Source organism: Lithobates pipiens, unplaced genomic scaffold, assembly GCF_037356315.1.
Source record: "Lithobates pipiens isolate NorthernLeopardFrog02 unplaced genomic scaffold, aLitPip1_a1.2 Scaffold_8, whole genome shotgun sequence".
In the NCBI taxonomy this organism is placed as follows: domain Eukaryota; kingdom Metazoa; phylum Chordata; class Amphibia; order Anura; family Ranidae; genus Lithobates; species Lithobates pipiens.
Genome location: NW_027507903.1, coordinates 171,960,549 through 171,982,195, shown reverse-complemented (window position 1 = coordinate 171,982,195; position 21,647 = coordinate 171,960,549). Strand labels below are relative to the sequence as shown.

The window sequence follows — 21,647 nt, the reverse complement described above, 5'->3', positions numbered from 1 at the left end:
CGACGGCATGTTTGCCCAGTGCGCCTGCGCCGTAGACAGCTCTGCCCTATTTTTGTAAAATTTCTCCTTAACTGTGTAGGTTTAGGAGATATTACTTGGACCTAGAGGTAAGCATTAATCTAGGCTTACCTGTAGGTCAAAGTGGTATGTAAGGGTTTACAACCACTTTAAAGCTTATATTTTAGTGATTGGGTTTACATATCCTTTAAAATTTGTGTTGATTTCAACTTTATACTATATCTCACATTATTTTATCTAGAGATTGGAAAGGGGCGATATGGACGATTTAGGAAACTTTGATTCATCTACAGTGAGAGAAGGTGAAGATGCCGTGTCACAGTTGCCACAGAAAGCTATTCTGAAGGTAAGTCTATCGATAGTTGCACTGATGTTAGTGTTTGTGTACAATATATGCACTTTTATATATGCTAGTTCACACCTGGATACCTAAATCGACTTAATCCATGCATCTCTTCTTGCAAAGCTCTTTGAATATGTTTTGTACATTTCTTTATTGTTTTGATAAAGAACGTATGTTAAGTTTGGTATGGGTGAGTCATAGTATAAGGCATGCTTCATTTGGCAGTAGACGGTTTCTTTTTTTATTGTTCAGAGCACATCATAAATCTGATTTAATTTGAAAGTGATTCAACTCGCAATACATATGACCTAACACATATGTTTTTTTAAGAGATCAGAAGTTAATTATGATAAGACTATGTTGTGTCTTCCTTAAAAGTGAATCAGTGACATTGACCAATCTACTTTTTTTAATCAGCAATGTTCCAGACTTGTTTTCATATTTCAGCTATTAATTTGCTCATATTATTACTTATGCTACAGAGGTGAAAGCTTTGTTTTGATGTTGTTGTCTTTGTAGAGTTATTTGATTTTGTAATATATATATATATATACACAAAAAAAGACTAAAAAATAATAATAAAAAAACAAACATAGAAAAAATTAAAAATAAAATTTTCTGTGAAGGGCCATTTGCTGGGACTAATTGTATGAAACAAGAGTATGTAGAAAAGGTCTTTTTTTTTTAATTACCTACAACAGAAAACAATATTACAGAATCGCCAAACTTTCAATTATAAAACTAGCTGTTTGGAAACTACTGTATCACTGGTAACAGGAAAAAGTGTATTATAGCTTAATTAATAATTAATTTGAAGTGTATTTCCAAATTTGCAGCCAAATTTTGATAAAACCTACATTATATTTGTTACATATCCCAATTCACATAGCATACCATAAATAGAAATAAAACTGCAGCTTAGCTTTTTTAGATGCTCTATTCTGGACTAACCAAAAGGAAAAATCCTACTTAGTTCTCTTTGTTTATGAGGGCGCTGAGCAACTGTGCTTGCCATAACTAACCCTATCAGTACTGTGCATGCAGATCTTCATCATTAATTCTTACTACATTTCCCTTTGCCTGTTTCCTTCACATACTGTTGCTTCACATATAAAATTCTTACATTCATTAATAAAAAGGAAATAACAGCAACTGTACAAATAGAAAACATAGTATTAAATTATGCATTTGGGAAGATAAACGAGTAAGTTCCAAGTTTGTGTGCATTGCATTAGCATTGGAACCCTGCCAACTGCTCAGCAGAACATATTGCTGTAATATAGTACACATTTACATTGTGGTTAGAGACACAGTCCCAGTTTTGTTTTTCCCACCTTTCATCTTTTGTATTTATTCCATATGCTTCCACAATGTGCTGTATTGTTTTATATTTCTACAGATATTTGCTTTCATGGATTTGATAGATCTTGCAAGAAGTGCTCAAGTGTGTCGATCTTGGAAGATAATAACGCAAAATAGTTCTCTTTGGAATAGTGTAAGTACATTGTATTGTTCATGATTCCCAAAATGTATACACCACATATGGCTGTAAAGGTTTTAGTTTATTCAGGTTGGGTTTTAGTTTATTCAGGTTGCGGTATAGCTAGTACTAGTTAGTCATATTTATCTAACTTGCTCTATAAGGCTCCATGCACACTGGAGCTCAGAAAAGCTTTTTCTGCATGCCAGATTGCTGGCAGAAAACTCTGGTTTAAAAACGCGCTTTTAACAGCGTTTGGAACTAGGTTTGTACTACGTTTATGTGCGTTTATGAGCATTTTTTTAGCGATAGCGTTTATGGGCGTTTTTAATAAAAATACACAGAGGACACTCCAAAAATCCCACAATGCATTCCCAAACCCCCACAACATACTGAGAAAAATAGAACGGCGAACACTAATAAATGCGCGTTTATGAGCGTTTATGTGCATTTATCGTCGTTTAGCGGTTTTTAGCTTTTGTTGTGGTCAGAAAAAGGCACTTTGAACGCGATTTTATAGCATTCAGAGAACAGCCCATAAACTCCACTGCTGATAAAAGCTAAAAAAACGTCCATGTGTGCATGGACACATAGGATAACATAGACTGGAGTTTATGGGCTGTTAAAAAAAATGTCCAAACTACAAAAAAAATGGCCTTTTATGAGCTCCAGTGTGCATGGAGCTTAATGCTGAAGACGTTTAATCGCTCAACATCATTAAATGGCGAAACATTCTGTTTATCAAGAAACATGTCCAAGTAACTAGCTGTAAGTCTCATGAGTGCTCGTTCCGTAACAATAAACATGTGCATTCACACACGACCACCATGTGTCCAAATTTTAAGTTGTAGGCCTTGCCATCTTGTCATGTACCGCCAAATTCTTTAGGTGGCTATATCTTGTCCTTCATTCTGTACTCAGCAAATCCTGCACCTGCTTTATCGTAGGCTAAGGATTAAATTGGTTGTAAAGGCAGAAGGTTTTTTATCTTAATGCATTCTATACTATAAGATAAAAAACCTTCTGTGTGGTACAGCCCCCCTAATTCGTACCTGAGCCCATCTCTATCCAGCAATGTTGCATGAGAGACTCAGCTGGCCAGGACTCTCCCGCCTGACTGGCTGAGAAATAGCAGTGGGCGCCATTGGCTCCCGCTGCTGTCACTCAAAGCCAGTGAGCAAATGAGGAGAGAGAAGGGGCAGTGCCAAGCTGCGACTCCGTTGTCTGAATGGACACACAGAGCAGCAGCTTGGCTCGGGTGCCCCGATAGCAAGCTGCTTGCTGTGGGGCACTCAGCTGAAGGGAGGGGCCAGGAGCTCCAGCGAGGGACCCGAGAAGAAGAGGATTTGGGCATAACTCTTACTCTAACCATTAAAGGTAAGTATGACTAGTTTGTTATTTTTAAACTAAAAAAATATCACTTTAGGAGCTAATATTAAGGGTTAGAGTAAGAGTTATGTTAAAACAGTATTAAACCCAAAAATGAAAATGTATTAAATTGCAGTTTACCAATTCTTAGATGTAACGGTTGCATTAGTTTTCTCCTTTTAGGCTTTTTTTCCTTTTTTTTCATCTGGCGATCAAGTCAGTAAGTCTGTTATTTTTTTAACTTCTTTTTTAGCAGATTATCCTGTCCATGCAAAGTAGCAGCTAGAGGGTTGAGGCAAACCACTTAACCACTTCCTGCCCTTATGGACATCCTCAGGCTTCAGTGGTTATATCGACATGATGCCTGCATCCACCTGATATCAGTCTTTTCAGTCGCGATTCTGAGAAATGCAAAAGTGATCTGAGTGGCTAATAAGCCACTTGATCACTTCTGCGGGTGGTGAAAAGGGGTCCCACCCCCATCTCATGGCCACCGCTGCCGCCTCTCCCAGGCTTTCTTGTCCCATTGCAGAGTCTGGGAGTGATGCAGCAATTGCTTCCCTGTACAGAGAGGAACTGATGTTGTTAATCACTTCTGGTTCTGCCTCTTCGTTTTACCTGCCCGTTAGTGGCCAGGGGAGCAGCCGATCAGACTTATCTGTGTCTGATTGGCTGCATGGGAGGCTAGAGGAGAGATTTGGGGTCTATTAGACCCCAAATCTGTCCATAAAGAGGACCTGTCACTGCCCATGCTGTCACAAGGGATGTTGTTCATCCCTTGTGATAGCAATAAAGTTAGTACAGACAAAAAAATTAAGTGTAATAAAAAATTTTGTGGTATAAAATAAATAATACATTTTTTTTAAAGCACCCCCATCCCACCATGATTGCCCACAAATGCGAACGCATATGTTAACGGTGATCGTACCACACATGTCGAATGTCAGAGTGAGAGCAATAATTCTAGCACCAGACCCCCTGTGCAACTCTAAGCTGGCAACCTGTAAAAGCATTTAAAGCGTTACCTATAGAATTTTAAGCACTGTAGTTTTCCGCCATTCCATGGACAGATGCAACTTCTAAGTGTAACATGTTAGGTATCTATTTACTCACCTTAACATCATCTTGCAAGTTATACAAAAAATATGGGCTAACTTTAGTGATTTTTTTTTTTTATTCATGAAAGTGTTTTTTCAAAAAAATTGCATTTGAAAAACCACTGCACAAATACCGTATTACATAAAGATTGCAATGACTACCATTTTATTCTATAGGGTCTCTGCTAAAAAAAAATATATAATGTTTGGTGGTTCTAAATAATTTTCTAGAAAAGTAGATTTTTACATAGGAGTGAAGTGTCAGATTTGGCCCAGATGGGAAGTAGTTAACAGTGACAGGAGTGCTTACAATGGCCAACATTTATTCAGTTATGTAAAACCTTTATCCCAAAAGGGAAAAAATAGTTTAGCTTCAATTTGTTTGTCAAGGTCATCTAAATCTGTTAGTTCAACACTACCCTACCCCAGAATGACAATGCTGCTGCCCAGAGGTGTCTGCTTTACTACTTCATCCAGAATGCAAACATTCTAGGAGAGGAAGTGTGTTAAGGTCCCGATCATAAGGTTAAATGAAGGAAAACTAAAAAGGAAAACAAATGCAACCACCGCATCTAAGGATTGATAAGCTGCAATATATAACATTTTTTATTTTTGGGTTCATTAACACTTTAAGTGTTAAGGGTTAATTTGAGTGGTCTAAACATATGGTTCTGGTGAATGTAGAATTAAGTGTTAGGGCAGGTAAAGGTTTAAGGTCAGGGACCTCAATGCGTACTCTTTATTGTAAACTTGGTAAGGTAACCTGAGAAACTGAATAATAGAATCGCCCATAATACCAAATATGAGTGTGTTAGAGCAGATATTATGATGTTTTAAGGATAAATACTGACCGATTGGTTATGGGAAAGGCTCCATTCATAGTAAAGGCTGGTGGGCATTGTAATGGTCGTGGGTGCCCCAGGTAATGTGAATGCCAATACTTTTATCTACTTCCTTTTACTGTCTTTAGTTGCGTTTTTACTTGCAAAATCCTTTTTCACATTAGTTTGTTGTCTTTTACTTTATCTAGATTGATTTTTCCTCAGTGAGGCACCGTATTAAAGACAAGTTTGTGGTGAATATCTTACGCAAGTGTCGCCCCTATGTTATACGTTTAAATCTCCGCAGATGTTCTTCTATCCTCTGGTCTACATTTAAAGGCATAGGTAAGAAGCAAAAACTATAACAACGTGCCTGAATTGTCAAAATAATAATAAAGATAGATGGTATCTAACCACACGTGAAGCTCACTAGACTCTAAAACTTCACTTGTATTATTACAAAATTAATACACAAAAATTGGTGAAATAAATAATTGTGTAGTAACTCTTACAGGTGTATGCTGAGAAATATGATGTTGAGAGCAGACTGTGAAGTATTTCCTAAAGAGTTAACTACCTCTAGCCAATCTTGACTCATCTTAAGGGTCCAAACTGTGACTCTGTACTTACTTTCTAGCTGAAAAACAATTCTTAATTCAAATCCCAGCACACCCCGATAAACAAAACACTAAATACATGAAAAACCCCAAACCCTAAAACTCAACATATTTTTCCCTAAATAAAGGGCTTCATTTGGACTGAAAAAGTGTCAAGTAATAAAATGTGATCAAAGACATGTAATAATGGTGGGTGCCCTTTTCTGACCTTAATTCATAATTTTGCTGAGATTGGCACGATAACATCATCACGAATGTTATGTTGTTAACCATCACTCAGGACACACATTTTGCCAGTCTAGACATCGAAAGTATTTTATAGCAATATCCAACCTCATCTAGGGATAAATGCTGGTACATATTTTTTACAAACCAGGAGGGATTTTCAGAAACATATTAGCTTTGTTCTTGAACTATTACAGTTTATTCTTGAACACAACTATGTTTTGTTTTACTACGTACCATCAGGTTGTCAGCACAGCAATCGGTACGGTGTGTATCCCGTCATATACCAATCTTTTTTGGGTTAGTGGGAGAACATGATTGTAATTATGGATGAAATTAAGGAACACACAAGTTCTTTCTTTGGGCAAGGTTCATAGATGACTTGTTCATACTATGGACTGGCAGCAGTCCAGCGTTTAAAAAGTTTGTGGAAGTACTTAACTCCATTACTATGTATTTCAATAGATAAATCCAAAGTGATTCAAAGAAAATATCAGAGGGAAAATTTTAATTATAATATACTGAAAACCAACATCTACTAACAATTTATTGCGTTGGACCAGCCATACCCCCAAATCCCCTAAAAGAGGTATCCCAACTGGACAATTTTTGCGTACAAGCCATGACATTATATATCAATTATACATACAATTATACATCATAGTATAATTTTCTTAATAAGAGCAGGACTCTCTTCATAAATTATTTGGATCATGGCTAGGCCAAAAATGACTTATCACAATCATTCATGACGTCATTATGCCGGAGTGTGCACATGCACGATGATGCGGACACAAGAACATAACATACATTATGATGTAATTAAGCTAATCTAAGAGCAATTATAAATAAAGACCAGAAAATGGCGGCCGCTATTATTACATGTGTTTATTCACTTAACATCATTTGACCTGAGGAAAAGCTAAGCCTTTATTTAGGGTGAAACATGTTGAGTTTGGGGTTTTACATTTATTTAGTGCTTTGATTGTGATTTGTTGGGGTGTACTGGAATTTGAATTTAGAAAGTTTTTTTGAGGCAGAGGTTGAGTACAGAGTCAGTTTGGACCCTTAAGATGAGTCAAGATTAGTTGGAGGTAGTTACCTCTTTAGGAAATACTTTACAGTTCCAGTGCCAACTTCATATTTCCCAGAAAACACCTATAGGAGTTACTACACCAATGTCACCAATTTTTTGTATTTCATTTTTTAATTTCTTTATAATAAAAGTGAAGTTTTAGGGCCTGGTGGGCTTTGAGCATGTGAGACACATGCACATAGCTCTCGCACCATAATCTCAATTTCAAGGCAAGCATTTCTTTTCCACACAGAAGAAATTAAACTGACTTTGTTACTAAACCAAAAACTTAACTGCGAAGGTGTAAAGGGTAGGTGTATGGAGGCCAAATTCTGAAAACGCAAAGGTATGGCACTTCTGGTTACTGTTCAACCTTACTGCTACCTACTGTCCTTAACTATAATGGGTGGTGCTCTTACTGTGTTTCTTGCTAGTTGCACTTTGCCATTGCTCAGTTGTTAAATTGTTTTGATGCAAACTGATTTGTCATTTAAATCTTCCTTATGTTACCAATTGCCATGTATTTTATTTAATTAGCAAGGTGTGCCTCAATTAGCATGAAACTGGTATACTTTATTGTGGTTTATTTATTGCATGATTACAAAATATGTTACAAAGCACAGAATCCTATATACACATCTCAATGCCATATATACATTCATTATAATGAAATACATTTACTTTAAATATTACTAGGTTTGTATTTTAACTTCTTTCACATAATGTGTATTGAATGATTGTGCTTCACTTTAAAGGCCTTTGAAAAATGTCACAATTGTGATTTTTGGAAATCATATTGCAAACATCTTTAAAGAAGAGCATCAAAATGACACATGGTACACAAAGCAGTGTTTGATTGTCAGGAACTGATAATAGTAGGAGATAGTGACTGGTGTCCTTTTTCTTGATTGTACTTATTAGACTGGCTAACGCTTTCCAGTGTAGCCAATGCAATTTGTGCCAAATTAACCTTTTTATGGTTTTTATGCATTCTCATCTTGATATAGATTTGGCATCTTTTGAAAATGACCATGTTCACAATGTTATTGACCAGCACTGATCGTTAAGATGATATCTATATAGTTGCACAGTTTATGCCTATGTTTTATGGCTTTGACAGACCAATGGTCTTCAGATATCACTTCCTGAACAAATATTGTCTCTGAACCCAGTTTAGCAGAACTCATGGGAAACTGTCACATGGTTGCATCCTCACTAGCCCAGTCAGAAGCAGCCTGGAAACTGTGCATACACAAAGGGGCATGGATGTACTTGATGTAATTGTCCTAATATGGCCGCATAGCTATATTTGTTCAATGTAATAGGCCTAATATGGCTATGTGACCATATTAGGTCAATAACGTCATGGGCATCCCTACCTCTTTGTGTTCTTGCAGCTGCAGGGTGAGGCATGCTCTGGTCACAACTGATTGGACTAGTGGAAACAAAACATGTGAGAGCTTCCTATAGGCCAAACTGGGTTTGAAACAAGTTTAGACTAAACCCAGTTAATTCCTTCTCCTGAAGATGAACTGCATTACTCAATTACCTGCATACTCATCTAAGGGTGGCTGTAAAGGGCTTGTTTCTGCCCCAATCCAATGCCCAATATAATGCATGGGTAAGGAATGGGGCATTAAGGGCTAAGTGATAAGGAGTATTTCTGCTCAGTGTTGCGCATGGAGATTTTCAAACATATGAAATGTTTGTGCAATAAAACTGATTTTTCCTTCTCTCTGTGAGAGGAGAGAAGGAAATTGTTGACTGTAGAACCTGTGTCTATCAGATACATTCAGGAAGAAACAGTGGTGGATCTTGGCACAATAAAGGATCACTGTTCCTGGGGAGACATTGGACCATCTTTTGCTGCCATTAGTTATATTGGCTATAGACAGGCACGTTTTGACTGCTAAACACATAGAGCTACTGTTACACGTTGCCCTCTGAAGATCATTTGTATTGCTCTTCAGAGGTTATTTGACAGATAGTAGGGAAGCGTTATGTCGTCTATTCACCACCTATATTAACCCTGAAACCTTGCAAGTGAGTTACATACTGCCTGCCAAATGAGACAGTGGAAATCATTTCTGATACAAAGCATCATGGTCGCTGCAACTGAACACCACCCCACCGCTGCCTTTGCATCTTAAGGGGGAGCAGTGTGTGGTGTTAAAATTCTTTCTTACAGTCTTGATTGGTTTATTCAGTGCAGGAAAGGGTTTGTGCCTTAAATAATAAAATACTGTAAATGTTGATGGAAACCTAAAATACATTATATATAATGCTTTACTTTCACTCAGCGGTGGATTGAGAAGTTTTGGCCTGGGAGGCAAATACAACCAACTTGCCCTTTCGTTGTAGGGACAGCTTCCTGTGTGTTAAAGAAAGTTCAATACACAATTGAGTTTATTTCTAAAAAATTGCAGAGATATATACATTAGTTCTTTGTGAATGCTGGCAAAATTGATTTTTACTATGCTATTTTTTCCCCAGCTCAGATGTTATTCATTCATTAGAATAGCATGCATCAAGAAAATACAGGCATACCCCACTTTTAAGTACACAATGCGGTTTATTTACTAAAGCTGGAAAGTGCAAAATCAGGCTCACTTCTGCCTCAGCTTGTTCAATTAAGCTTTGGTAATAAAACCTGGAAGCTCATTGGTTTCTATGCAGAAGTGAGCCTGATTTTGCACTTTCCAGCTTTAGTAACTAAACCCCATTGTGTACTTAAAAGTGGGGTATGCCTGTACTGCATTATGGCCACTATATAGAACTGATGATTATAGTAAAAAGTATTTATTTTTTCTGATCCTCAGCTGCATCAATTTTGGCAGCATTTGCACAGAACTAATGTACATACAGATTTGCAATACAAATAGCTCGGCACATTTTTAAAAAATACACCCCAGAGTGTGCTGCAGTGATTTGAGGATGTAGTAAAAGGTGGGTTTTGTCTTAAAGAACATGGTTTATTAAAAAAAACACCTCTAGCAAAGTCAAAAATAAAAAAGGCATCTCCTTGTTTTATAAACTCCTCTCCTCTTTCCCCCCCAAAAAACAAAATGTTTAATATGATTAAATGGGAGAATGATCTCTCTCAATCTTTCTCATGGGAATCATGGCGTCAAGCCATAAGGATTAATAGCTCAGCATCTTCATGCATTGAACACTGGGAAAACTCCCAAAAAGCATTAAACCGTTGGTATTAGACCCCATACAGACTTTCCAAAATATTCCCATCTTCATCCTCCCTATGCTGGAGATGTAACACCCATATAGGTAATTTATGGCATACACTTTGGGGATGTAAAGCTTTGTCGAGATTTTGGAAGACAGTTTCCTCCTTTATTGCATCTTTTACCAGTAATCTAACAGCCAGCAAAGGCCTTACTAAGGTTAAACTTAGATTTATACCTACTTATCCACTTCAGCCCCAGAAGGATTTACCCCCTTCCTGACCAAGCCCTTTTTTGCGATTCGGCACTGCATCACTTTAACTGACAATTGCGCGGTTGTTCGACATTGTACCCAAACAAAATTGACGTCCTTTTTTGCCCACAAATAGAGCTTTCTTTTGGTGGTATTTGATCACCTCTACAGTTTTTATTTTTTGCGCTATAAACAAAATATATTTTTTACTTTTTGCTCTAATAAATATCCCCCCCAAAAATGTATATATATGTGTATATATATATATATATATATATATATATATATATATATATATATATATATATATTATTCTTCCTCAGTTTAGGCCTGTATGTATTCTACTACATATTTTTGGTAAAAATAATTGCAATAAGTGTATTGGTTTTCCACAAAAGTTATTGCATCTACAAAATAGGGGATAGATGTATGGCATTTTTATTATTCATTTTTTTTGTTAGCTGTTAGTTCTAACTGTAGGGGGGATGGGCTCACTAGAACATGACAGAGATCACTGCTCCCGATCACTGAGAGCAGTAGATCCCTGTCACGTTGTTAGGCAGAACAGGGAAATGCCTTGTTTACATAGGCATCACCCCGTTCTGCCTCTCTGTGTCATGATCGCGGGCCACCGGCGAACATCGAGTCCGCGGGACCTGCGGGCAATATCTTGTTAGTCTTGAGACTCACCATAACTAAATTATGTAAATCCACTTTAGCTCCTAATCTGTCCGATGTCATTTTAACACTTAACTCTCAGGCCCATTTTGAACTAATGTTAGCACACAAAAATGGTTCCTTAGCTAAATTTACAAAAGTTTGGCCGCGTGAACATTACATTCTAGAGCTTCACATTTTTAAAAGATACCAAGAACTACTAAACTTGCTTTTCCAGCATAATTTCAGCCAACGCTTTAAAACTCATATGGTAACTTCCTTTTCCTTTCTTTCCTTTCCTCCTTTCTTGAAGTTCAGCAACCTTCCCTTGTTTACAGAGTGTTCCCCTTTGGGGTAAACAGGGATTATTTTATCACTAAAGAATAATACACTATTAGTTTCAATTAATCTAGAAAATAAGATACTAGTAATGTACTTTGTTAACATATAGACGTCTTATATTTGTTTTAGTGTGACATTATCAAACCAAATTATTAATGTACTATTTTTGTTAGATATCTGTTATACAGTATATCTGAAAAGTTCAATAGAAATCTTTAAATGGTAAAAAAAATAAAAAAATCACAATATCATATCATAATATCAGGATTATAGCAAAATACTTCATGACATGTATCATACCTTGTACACAATCTAGTGCAACCTCTGCAGTACACTGGGCGTATTGTTGTGTGTACTTACATCACAAAAGAAGTTTTACTTACTATTTATTTACTAAATCAAAAACCAAACTCCTAAGATTCGAGTTATGCATTTACGTATTCTGTTTTAGATTTGATGCACACATTTTTCATTGAAAGTAAAGGAACTCAGAATTAGTTATGTTCAAAAAAGCTTGCTTGCTTCATCATATCAGAAACTCAAGCCCAGTTCCAAAATATTTCATTTTTTTTTAAGATAGCATATCTAATTATTTCCTGTTTATGAAGGATTGAAAAGGACAATTCACAGTTTTTCACGATTTTTTTTTAAATTTCACTGTTTGATATATTTATAAAAGCTGGAATAGCTAGTTCAACCTTTTCATCCACTGGTTAATCATTTAGATTCCACTATATTTTTTACTGTTTTGACATATTTTTTTACAAGATTATAACTGCAGTGTGCTAAATTGCTTGTAATACATCCATTTCTTTTTTCCTTTGTATAATGTTGCCATTTTTTTCCAGCCTGCCATTTTTGTTTTCAACACTCCATAACACTCTTCAATTGCCAGTCTGTAGATCATTGTAGATTTAAGCAAGAAGTTGCAAACCTGGTCCAGATTGCAACATCTTTATAAATGAACCCCTGTGTTTAAATTCAAACCTAAATGTTATATGAGAAGGATTTAAGAATCATCCAGTTTTATCCAACCATGCCCCATTTGGGCAATTTCCATTTTCGAGTTTGCCTAGTTTTTGGACCAATTCCAGTTCAAACGTGTGTAAATCTATAAATCTATATCAGATGCCAAAAAAGGAATTCTGTACAACACTGGACTCTGTATGAAGAAAAATATCTCCAATATTTTAATGACAATGTATAAAAATCATTTTGTTAAAAAAAAAGAAGTAATGTTTTTTATCATAAATGTAGCCAGTGATTTAATTAAGCACTGTTAGTAGGACACCCCGTTTTGCTGAAGAATCGATTTGTTTTGAGTTCTTTTTAGCACCTTCAATTTGCTCCCATTCATCATCATCAACTCCAATATTTACTTGGTATCTATCGTTAGGGCATTCTTCATAATAACTCCTGACATACTTCCCAACAAACCATCCTTTGTACTCTTCTGGGGCCTTGCATTCCAAACCATTGTAGTTAACATTGTGGTGATGCCTTAACCAATAGAACAAGTAATGAATGTGGTAGTCACACTTCCAAGGGTTGTCTCTAAGCCACAGCTTTTTCAAAAAATACAGATCTTCCAGGACTCCATACTGGAAGTTAGAAAGGTTGTTTTCTGATAGATCCAATTCTTGGAGATTCATGAGGCCAGAAAATGCAGCTGCCAAAATATAAGCACAGAGCAGTATAATTATAAATTGCAATCCATCGAATGTTACATTTGACATGTTACATTCTACAAAGAAGGTTGTAGACCGGGCTTAAACTTGACTATTACTTTGGCCATGGATTTAATATGTAAACTGGTCCTGCCTGTCAGCTGTGACCAGTGAATCAATCATTAAGGCTGCAGTTTGGGAGCTGACCTGCAAACCCATCCACACCATCTGGTGCTTTACTGAATGCCAGGCATTTCTAGAATCTTCACTTTGAGCAGAACCTACCTGCACCTGATGGTGAGATGGAGAATCCATTAAGGCTAGGGATGTACTGATGATAAAAGCTATTTGATGCTGAGAGATTTGACTACTAGTTGAACGTCATCTTATTAGCATCACATTTTTTTTAGTGTGCTTCAGATGAACTGATGCTGAGAAGCAGTGAAAGAGACACGGTCACCTTGCGCATTCAGGGAAAAATGTCTTTGCAAGGTGGCTCCCATGACACACCGATACTCAGCTTGCCAGCTGCTGCTTCAACTAGGAAAAAAAAATTGGAGTACTTCTAAGTATCGAGAAGCATGCCACCTTCTCCCATGTGACTGTGCTTATGTCTAGGCCTGAACACTGTCACATGACTAAGGAAGTAGTGCCACTGCTCCTCTTACTCTCTGGCAGCAGCTGACACTGGGGATGTTAGTGGTGGCTGCAATGGAGGAAGCAGCAGTGGGGGAGTGCTAAAAAGGCAAGTATATTATCTTGCCTAAATGCCTCTTGAAATTTCTGTGTCAAAGAGAGTTTATTATCATTGTAGCCATATTCTAAATCTGTGGTCTGACATATAAAACTTTCTTGTGTATGAACTCATCATTTTTGAGTTTTGCTTCATCTCACAATGATTTAGGTTACAGATATTCTTACCTGGATCTATGGATTCCATTCCATTATTGCTTAGGTTTAATATCTCCAGGTTTGGAACATCTACAAACTCTTTTGATTGTAGTCGTTTTATTTTATTGTTGGAAAGATCTAGTTTTATGATGTCTAAAGAAATGTCATCTGGGACTTGCTGTAATTCTGAAAGAATGAAAAGCATCATTACTTGTGGTTTTATTATTGTTGCTTTGATACATTTGTTACCTTGGTATGTAATTCGGCTTTAAGAAAAAGTCCTTTCTGAGTTTTCTCAGAATGCAAATGATTGAGGTTCTTTTGTATAAACTGGATCTGTGACTGATAAATATGGATGTGGATTAGCAATAAACATTACTGAGCTTTAGATTATCATCCTTTTATCACCGTTTTAGCATTTTATGTGTATTGACTATGGACAGTTTGGTAAGACTGCTCTGGTAATTAAAAAATAGCAACTTCCTGGAAGTGTTTCAGTTGAGGGAGTAAGATGAAGCCAGTGTACAGGCATACCCCACTTTTAAGTACACAATGGGGTTTATTTACTAAAGCTGGAAAGGGCAAAATCGGGCTGACTTCTGCATAGAAACCAATGAGCTTCCAGGTTTTATTATTAAGCGTAATTGAACAAGCTGAGGTTAGAAGCTCATTGGTTTCTATGCAGAAGTGAACCTGATTTTGCACTTTCCAATTTTAGTTAATAAACCCCATTGTGTACTTAAAAGTGTGGTATGCCCGTATTAACATAACTTGCATCTTTTCCCTCTATACCTTTGATTTATTTTCAAAAGTAGAAAGTCTTTTCACCCAAACATTTAGTATTAATATACCAGCCTTAGCTCCCCTCCCCTCTATTTTAAGAACACAATAAACATGTATTTCTTTTACCTGATGTTACTGTGATATTTAGCAGACAGCAGAGTTTATTATAGCTTTTGTGGATTTTGCAACATTTCTGCATTAGTGGAAAGATTATTCCCTTTCCTCTATAGCAGCCTTTTTCAACCTTTTCAACACAGAGGAACCCTTTAAATAACGTTTCAGTCTCAGGGAACCCCTGCTAAAAATGACTAGGTCTACAACTCATGATACATTAGTGTGATGGTCAGTGGTAAGGATTCCCCTTACACTTGTGGTCACTGAGAAGAATTATCTCCTTACAAATAGCTAAAAAGATCAATGGTGTCAGTGGGAACTTATCTGAGAGGCAGAAATTCTCATTTTTCAAGGAACCCCTGGCAGCCTCTGCAGGAACCCTGGTTGAGAAACCCTGCTCTATAGCATTGTTTTTCAACCAGGGTTCTGTACAACCCTAGGGTTCCTCCTGAGCTTGCTAGTTGTTCCTTAAGCAATAAGCATCATCCGACTTTAAGATAGTAACTAATGACACCAATGGTCTTTTTAGCTATCTGTAAAGGGGGCATTCTTCCTATGAAACACAAATATAAGGACCATTTTTTAAGTGACCATCATCATTTATGTACTGTGAGCTGTAGCTATAGTAACTATTAGCAGGGGTTCCCTGAGAACATAAATGTATGGTGGTTGTAAAAGCACAAGATTTTTTACCTTCATGAATTTTACATGAAGATAAAAATCCTTCTGTGTGCAGCAGCCCCCCTCCCCCCAGCCCCCTTATAACTTACCTAAACCCCCTCTCAATCCAGCGATGTCCATGAGAACATTAGCTCTCTGAGGACTCGCACTCCTGATTGGCTTTTGGCTGCAGCAGGAGCTGTTGGCTCCTGTTGCTGTTAATCATGGCAAGTGACCCAAGCAGGAGACAGAGGAGGCAGGGCCAAGCTGCAGCTCCGTGTGTGAATGGACACACAGAGCCGCGGCTGGATAGGGCAACTGCTTGGGTGTCCCCCCAGAGTGAGCTGCTTGCCCTAGGGGCACCCAGCAAGAGGGAGGGGCCAGCAGCGCTGGTGTGGGACCCAAGAAGAGGAGGATCCGGGCTGCTTTGTGAAAAATCATTGCACTGGTAAGTATAACATATTTGTTATTTTATTGTAAAAAAAACCCCAAGGGTTTAGAAACACGTTAAAAAAGTTGAGAAAGGCTGCTCTATGGAAAAAAAGAGCAACCTGATCACTGTGACTGTTTATTATCATCATCCAAGCTGGACAGAAATATCACAGTGGTTTCTTCAGGATTGCCAATGACTAGTAGATTTCTCATATATTCAGTTTATCAACTAAGAGCGACATATTCATGATCAAGTCATATATATAGAAAGACTTTAAATAATACTTTTTAGGACAAATTAAAAATGAGAACAGAGACCGTTAAAGCCACCATCAGTGGTCCTAAACTTAATATTAGTGGAAAAGACACCGTTGTTGTATTAAAGCAGATTGTTTTTTTTTTTTGTAATACAGATTTCCATATGTTGTTAATATGCATTGCCTCCAGCTGTTAATAGTCTCTTTATGTAGTATATCCAGCTTCCATCTGTGATCTGAAGGAAGGGTATGATGAGTCTTTTGGACAACATGCTGTGTAATCACTCAGTGCCCCCACCGCAGCTCAGCAATATATAGGACATTATTCTGTAGCGCTAAAATTAACCTAGGAGTTTGGATATTGTACAATGAACAAGTCATTTTCCCTTGCATTTCCAATATTTTCAAAATGTAATTCTGTTTACTTTGGTTGAGGCCTCCATATGGCTGACACCTGTTCTGAAGTACATTCAAACCAAATTCTTGGTGAATTCCAGCGAAGTACAGGGGCATTCAATGTGAGCGTGGAATAGAAGGTGAAATTAGAATGGAGCTATTCAATGGCATAAATGGATATATTTAAAGTTATTAAAAGGTAGTGGGCTCAATTCAATAAGAAATAAATACCACTTAAATTTTTGCGTGAAAATAACCGTATTATGTCAGGAGCAGGCAATTCAATAAACAACATGTGTTAACAACTGCATGCATTCAATTTCTATTTAGCTGTATTTATTTTTTTCACCTTATTTTACCACAGACTGGACCTCTGGCTGCAGCGGAAAGTGAAACATTTAGCAGTTTTATATCTACCGCTGTTACATGTGATGGTTTCAGCTCACAGATGCTGGTTGTTAGGGAGCCGGCACCCACCAGTGTCCTAACAACCAGTGACTCATCCCTGCCTATTTATTCAGCTGTCAACTGGGGATTCCTGGCTGACAGGTGAATATAAACAAAGGGTCCAGGACAACTGATGTAAGAGTTCCCCCACAATCCATACCAGGCCTTTTGGATCTGATGTAATTTTTATAGGACACCCAACGCTAGGTGGAAGGCTTTTTGTATTCTGGAAGCCCCCTCTAACAACCGGGTGACCCTGCTTTTTTGTTTACTGTAGGACTCAGAGATGTCATTCACCACAAGGTTTAGCGATGGGATTTAGACATGTCTCAGCAGGTGGTGGAATTTTTTTCCTTTGGGAAGGTTGGCGGATGTTGGTTATTATGCTGCATCGCTGGATGACATGATTGATGTACATTCTGGGACATTAATTTTTTTTATTTGATAAAAGACTTGATAAAGGACATTTGGGTGTTTTTATATCTAGGGTACATTTGTTTTTTTTGTGAATGCGTAAGGGTACTATGTACCTCTTACTTATTCACATGGGGTGGTATCCGAGGGCCCCCTTATAGCATATCTCCACAATCACTGGGCCAGGGTTGTGGGGAGGAGGCCCTTGTCTTCAGCAACATGGGGACAAGGCGCTTTGCCATCTTGGCTCCCCCCCGACAAGGTTCTTTTCCCATGTTGAGAGTATGTGGCCTGGTAAAGTTCAGGATGGGGCATGCTTGGCCCCCCTTTCCTGACTTGCCAGGCTGCATGCTTGGATAAGGGTCTTTTATGGAATTTGGGGGGCCTCGATTCATTTTTTTTTTTTTATTCCTACCAGACCAGGATTGTGAGGGACCCCCCACATTTTTTTTTGTTTGTTTTTGTTTTAAACACTATCCTGGCTCCTTTTTGTATATTCACCTGTCAGCCAGGAATTCCCATCTGATGACAGCTGAAAGAGAAAGGCAGGGATGAATCATTGGTTGTTAGGGCACTGGCAGGTGCTTACTCCTTAACAACCAGCATCTCTGAGCTGAAACTGTCACATTTAGCAGTGGTAGAAATACTGCTTCTAAATGTTTCAACTCTTAATTTATACATTTAGACAAACATGGCCCTGTCCCAACATTTTTTAAGACGTGTTACTGCCATCAATTTCAAAATTATCTCATTTTGTTTCTGAAAATTAACAATTTTTTTAGCTTAAACATTTGATATGTTTTCTATTTTTCTATTTTCCATAAAATATGTATTTACGAGATTGGCAAATCATAGCATTCTGTTTTTTTGTAGACTTTACACAGCATTTCAACTTTTTTGAAATTGGGGTTGCGTATATAGAAAGGGTGTTGTCTAAGCTGCACCCAATATATAAATACTTTTTGTTGATATGGTTCTGGAGTATTTTTGGCTAATTCTTGCTAAGTTATCAGTGTATTATGTAATATATTCATATAGGGTTGAGTGTATTCAGTATAGTGTAAGTACAAAGTAACACATGAAGTAAATATATATATACAGACCTTTTCTTCTGCAGTCCAGTGTTGTTATTGGATAAAGATATGTATAACAGAGTGTTGAGTCCACAGATGGTCTAGAAGGCTTAACCCCTTCTAATGGCTTAGGTTTTTCTTCTTCTTCTTCTTGGCAAATGACTTGGGGTGTGATCTCCTTTAGCTTCTGATTTTTTAACTCAACTGGTGACTCACACTTGGCATAATTTCCAAAGTTCCTGTTCCGAGGAACTTGTAGCAGAGTCACCAGAGATTCCAGCTCACAGTTACAGTCCCAGGGATTGTCATAGAGTCGCAGATAGGTGAGCCGAGGCATATGTATGAACACTTCTTCAGACAAGATTTTAATACGGTTGTGTTGTAATAAAAGAGTTGATAGTTTTTTCAAACCAAAAAAGGCCTGTTTCTCAATTTTTCTGAGTTCATTTTGCTGTAAATCAAGACTCTTAAGATTCTGAAACTTAGAAAAGGCATTGTTCTTTAATATGCGGATCTGATTTCTGGCCAGCAGTATGTGGATCAGGTCTTCTGGCCAGTCCTCAAGGACAGATGTCTGCTTCCTCTCCTGACAGTCCAAATATTTTTCATTAGAATATGTATATATATCACAAGGTGATCCTGGAGCATAGCGTTTCACAGTGCTTGAAAGTGTCTTGGAGCTGTGAGGTTTGTCATTGTTTCCTCGGTTGTTCCTTCTTGTTTTCCGAAATTCGGCTACTTTGCAAAAAAGAAGTAACAAGATAAGGGTAACAACTTGCATTCTGACATCCAGCTGGCTCTTATTTTCCTGTACAACAATGAAATATTTCTCTTGAAATACAGTTCTCAAGTTTAGAAGGTAGAACTCCTGAGCTGCAAAGCAAAACAATAAAATATACTTAGATAGCAAACAAAATAAACACAAACTACTAGATAATTAAATATGTGTAATATAGGCCTCATTCAGATGGGCATACCGGTTTGTACACTCATGTGAAGGGCTGCCTTCACTCACACAGGATGCACAGGTGGTGCGGGAAGCCGAATGCAGGAGCGGTGTATACGTCGCTCCTAAACCACCCTGCCCATTGAAATGAATGGGCACCGCCTACAAAATGCTTCGGCAGCGGCACTTTTCGGGTGCATTTAACTCTTTCTTTGGCTGCTAGTGGGGGTTTAAAATGGTGGCAGTGTGAAAGGAGTCTAAAGGGATCCTATACTTAACCAAATAAATGTTAACAAGTAACAGCTTTTGGGATAAGCTATGAATCACAAAGAGAACGCATTTCTCTTTTTGTTTTCAATGAGTCAGCTGACTGATAGACTTGCATTGTGAGAAGTAGCAGTAAAGCACTCCCACTGTGTAGCAGTGCAAAGCAGAAAGCAGACCGGAGTGTAAAGAAAAAATAATGTCCTCCAGGAAAATAAATAATTACAAATTAAACACAGAAGCAAAGTTCTTCAAGCATTAAGGACCCATTCATACCATTGGGCTTCATTTGCTCATTAACCTGCATAATACCACATGTTAGCATTTTTTTATTAAGGCAGTCCATTCATTTGAATAAGGTGTCTAACATACCAAAATGCACCGTAAATGGTGCATATAGGATTTTTGCCAGTGCACCACAACCTGCATGTTTTGCTGCACTGTAATGCAAGAACCTTGAAATGGTGCATTGGGATGCTACTCTAAATAAATGGCACAGCATTGCACCAATGTGCGTTTTTGTACTTTTCAGTAAGGCACACATTATTGTAGCTAATGAACAGTCCCTAATACACAGTGATATGTAAGTTTATAATGACCCAATCTTTGATCATTCTTCATGATTTGTTCTGGTTAGCTTTAACATCTGCACCTCCTAACTGAAATAATTTACTTCAATACTTGGCTACTATTAAGCATGAAAAGCTTTGAACAAATGACTTGCATATAACCTATATGCGGAGGTGTTGTAAATATGTACAAAAACTTTGAAACTGCATTTACTACAGTGAAGAGTCTTGCTTGAAATACAAGCGCACTTTCACGCTCTGGTTTGAACAAGATTAAATAAAGATTTTTTTAATTTTTGAACTCCTCTGTATTTTGCTTCCAGATGATGTTGGCAGGCATGTGTCTGCACACTTTGTAGTAACTTGTTACAAGCTGAAACACATTTTCCACTATGCACCGCCTTTGTAAATAAAGCTGTAAAAAGGGAGATGTTCCCAAAGGCATCCTCCTGGATTCTGCCTCTTTCTTGCGTACTGTTTGAAAATGAAGGCAAACAACTGATGCTGTGACACCACAGTTTTATCTTTTGCTTTCATTTTGTTGTCTTTTGATAGGAAAACATCTTTCAAGATGATTCTAAATATTTTACACTGCTGACTGCATAATATAACCCTAATGCCTTTGTACAAAAGAAGCAATCCTTTCTGTGCAACAAGCACTGTTTTACACGCTTCATACTATCATACCCATGTGGAAGAAATGAAAAAAAAAAAATAGGTCCCACTTTTAAAGGCTAATTACACCTTTGTTCGCCTTTTTTTTTCCCCTCTAAATTCCAGCTCCCCTATGTACCAATATAGCATTAATGTACTTATTTTGAAAAAAGAAATCAGCTTTCCATTAGTTCTACACCGGCTTATATAACTCTTTTCATAGTTGTTTAAACACACTGCTCGATTACTTCTGCCTTACTTCCTGGACAGACTTTAGGTCATGACACAGGAAGGAGTTGACCAGCTGAGGGTAGATGATGCAGGTGTTTCATCAGATTTGGCTACCCATCAGATTTTGTAATGGAAGTGGTGTTCCACCACCGCCATCTTGGTACACCCCACACTTGTCCACAGTAAGGATACCATGAGAAGGCAGCAAGCGGACATCTTATTACACCCACTGGAGTCATGCATTTTACACTTATTTTTAACAGTAAACTGAGCTTATATTGTTAAATTTAAGTTTTAAAAATCCATCTGAATGTTTAGATGTGGAATTTTAAAAGCAGCGGCAAGCCTGCTGATCTCACAGGTTTGTTAATCTG

General features: G+C 37.5%; 2 protein-coding genes across 3 annotated transcripts in view; one reads left to right on the top strand and one right to left on the bottom strand.

Moving 5' to 3' along the window:
* The window catches only part of FBXL13 (F-box and leucine rich repeat protein 13), a 234,129-nt gene that overhangs the window by 80,614 nt on the left and 131,868 nt on the right, over positions 1 to 21,647 (top strand). For both annotated transcript variants that reach the window (XM_077471772.1, XM_077471773.1), the window contains exons 7-9: positions 260 to 364; positions 1,761 to 1,856; positions 5,337 to 5,472. In XM_077471772.1, the coding sequence (XP_077327898.1) occupies positions 260 to 364; positions 1,761 to 1,856; positions 5,337 to 5,472 (337 nt within the window). The remainder of the gene's footprint in view (positions 1 to 259; positions 365 to 1,760; positions 1,857 to 5,336; positions 5,473 to 21,647) is intronic.
* The window catches only part of LRRC17 (leucine rich repeat containing 17), a 31,311-nt gene continuing 22,297 nt past the window's right edge, over positions 12,634 to 21,647 (bottom strand). The window contains exons 2-4 of the mRNA XM_077471774.1: positions 18,640 to 19,482; positions 14,064 to 14,219; positions 12,634 to 13,144 (exon numbers count right to left, since the gene is read on the bottom strand). Of these exons, the coding sequence (XP_077327900.1) occupies positions 12,741 to 13,144; positions 14,064 to 14,219; positions 18,640 to 19,390 (1,311 nt within the window). The 5' untranslated portion in view covers positions 19,391 to 19,482 and the 3' untranslated portion in view covers positions 12,634 to 12,740. The remainder of the gene's footprint in view (positions 13,145 to 14,063; positions 14,220 to 18,639; positions 19,483 to 21,647) is intronic.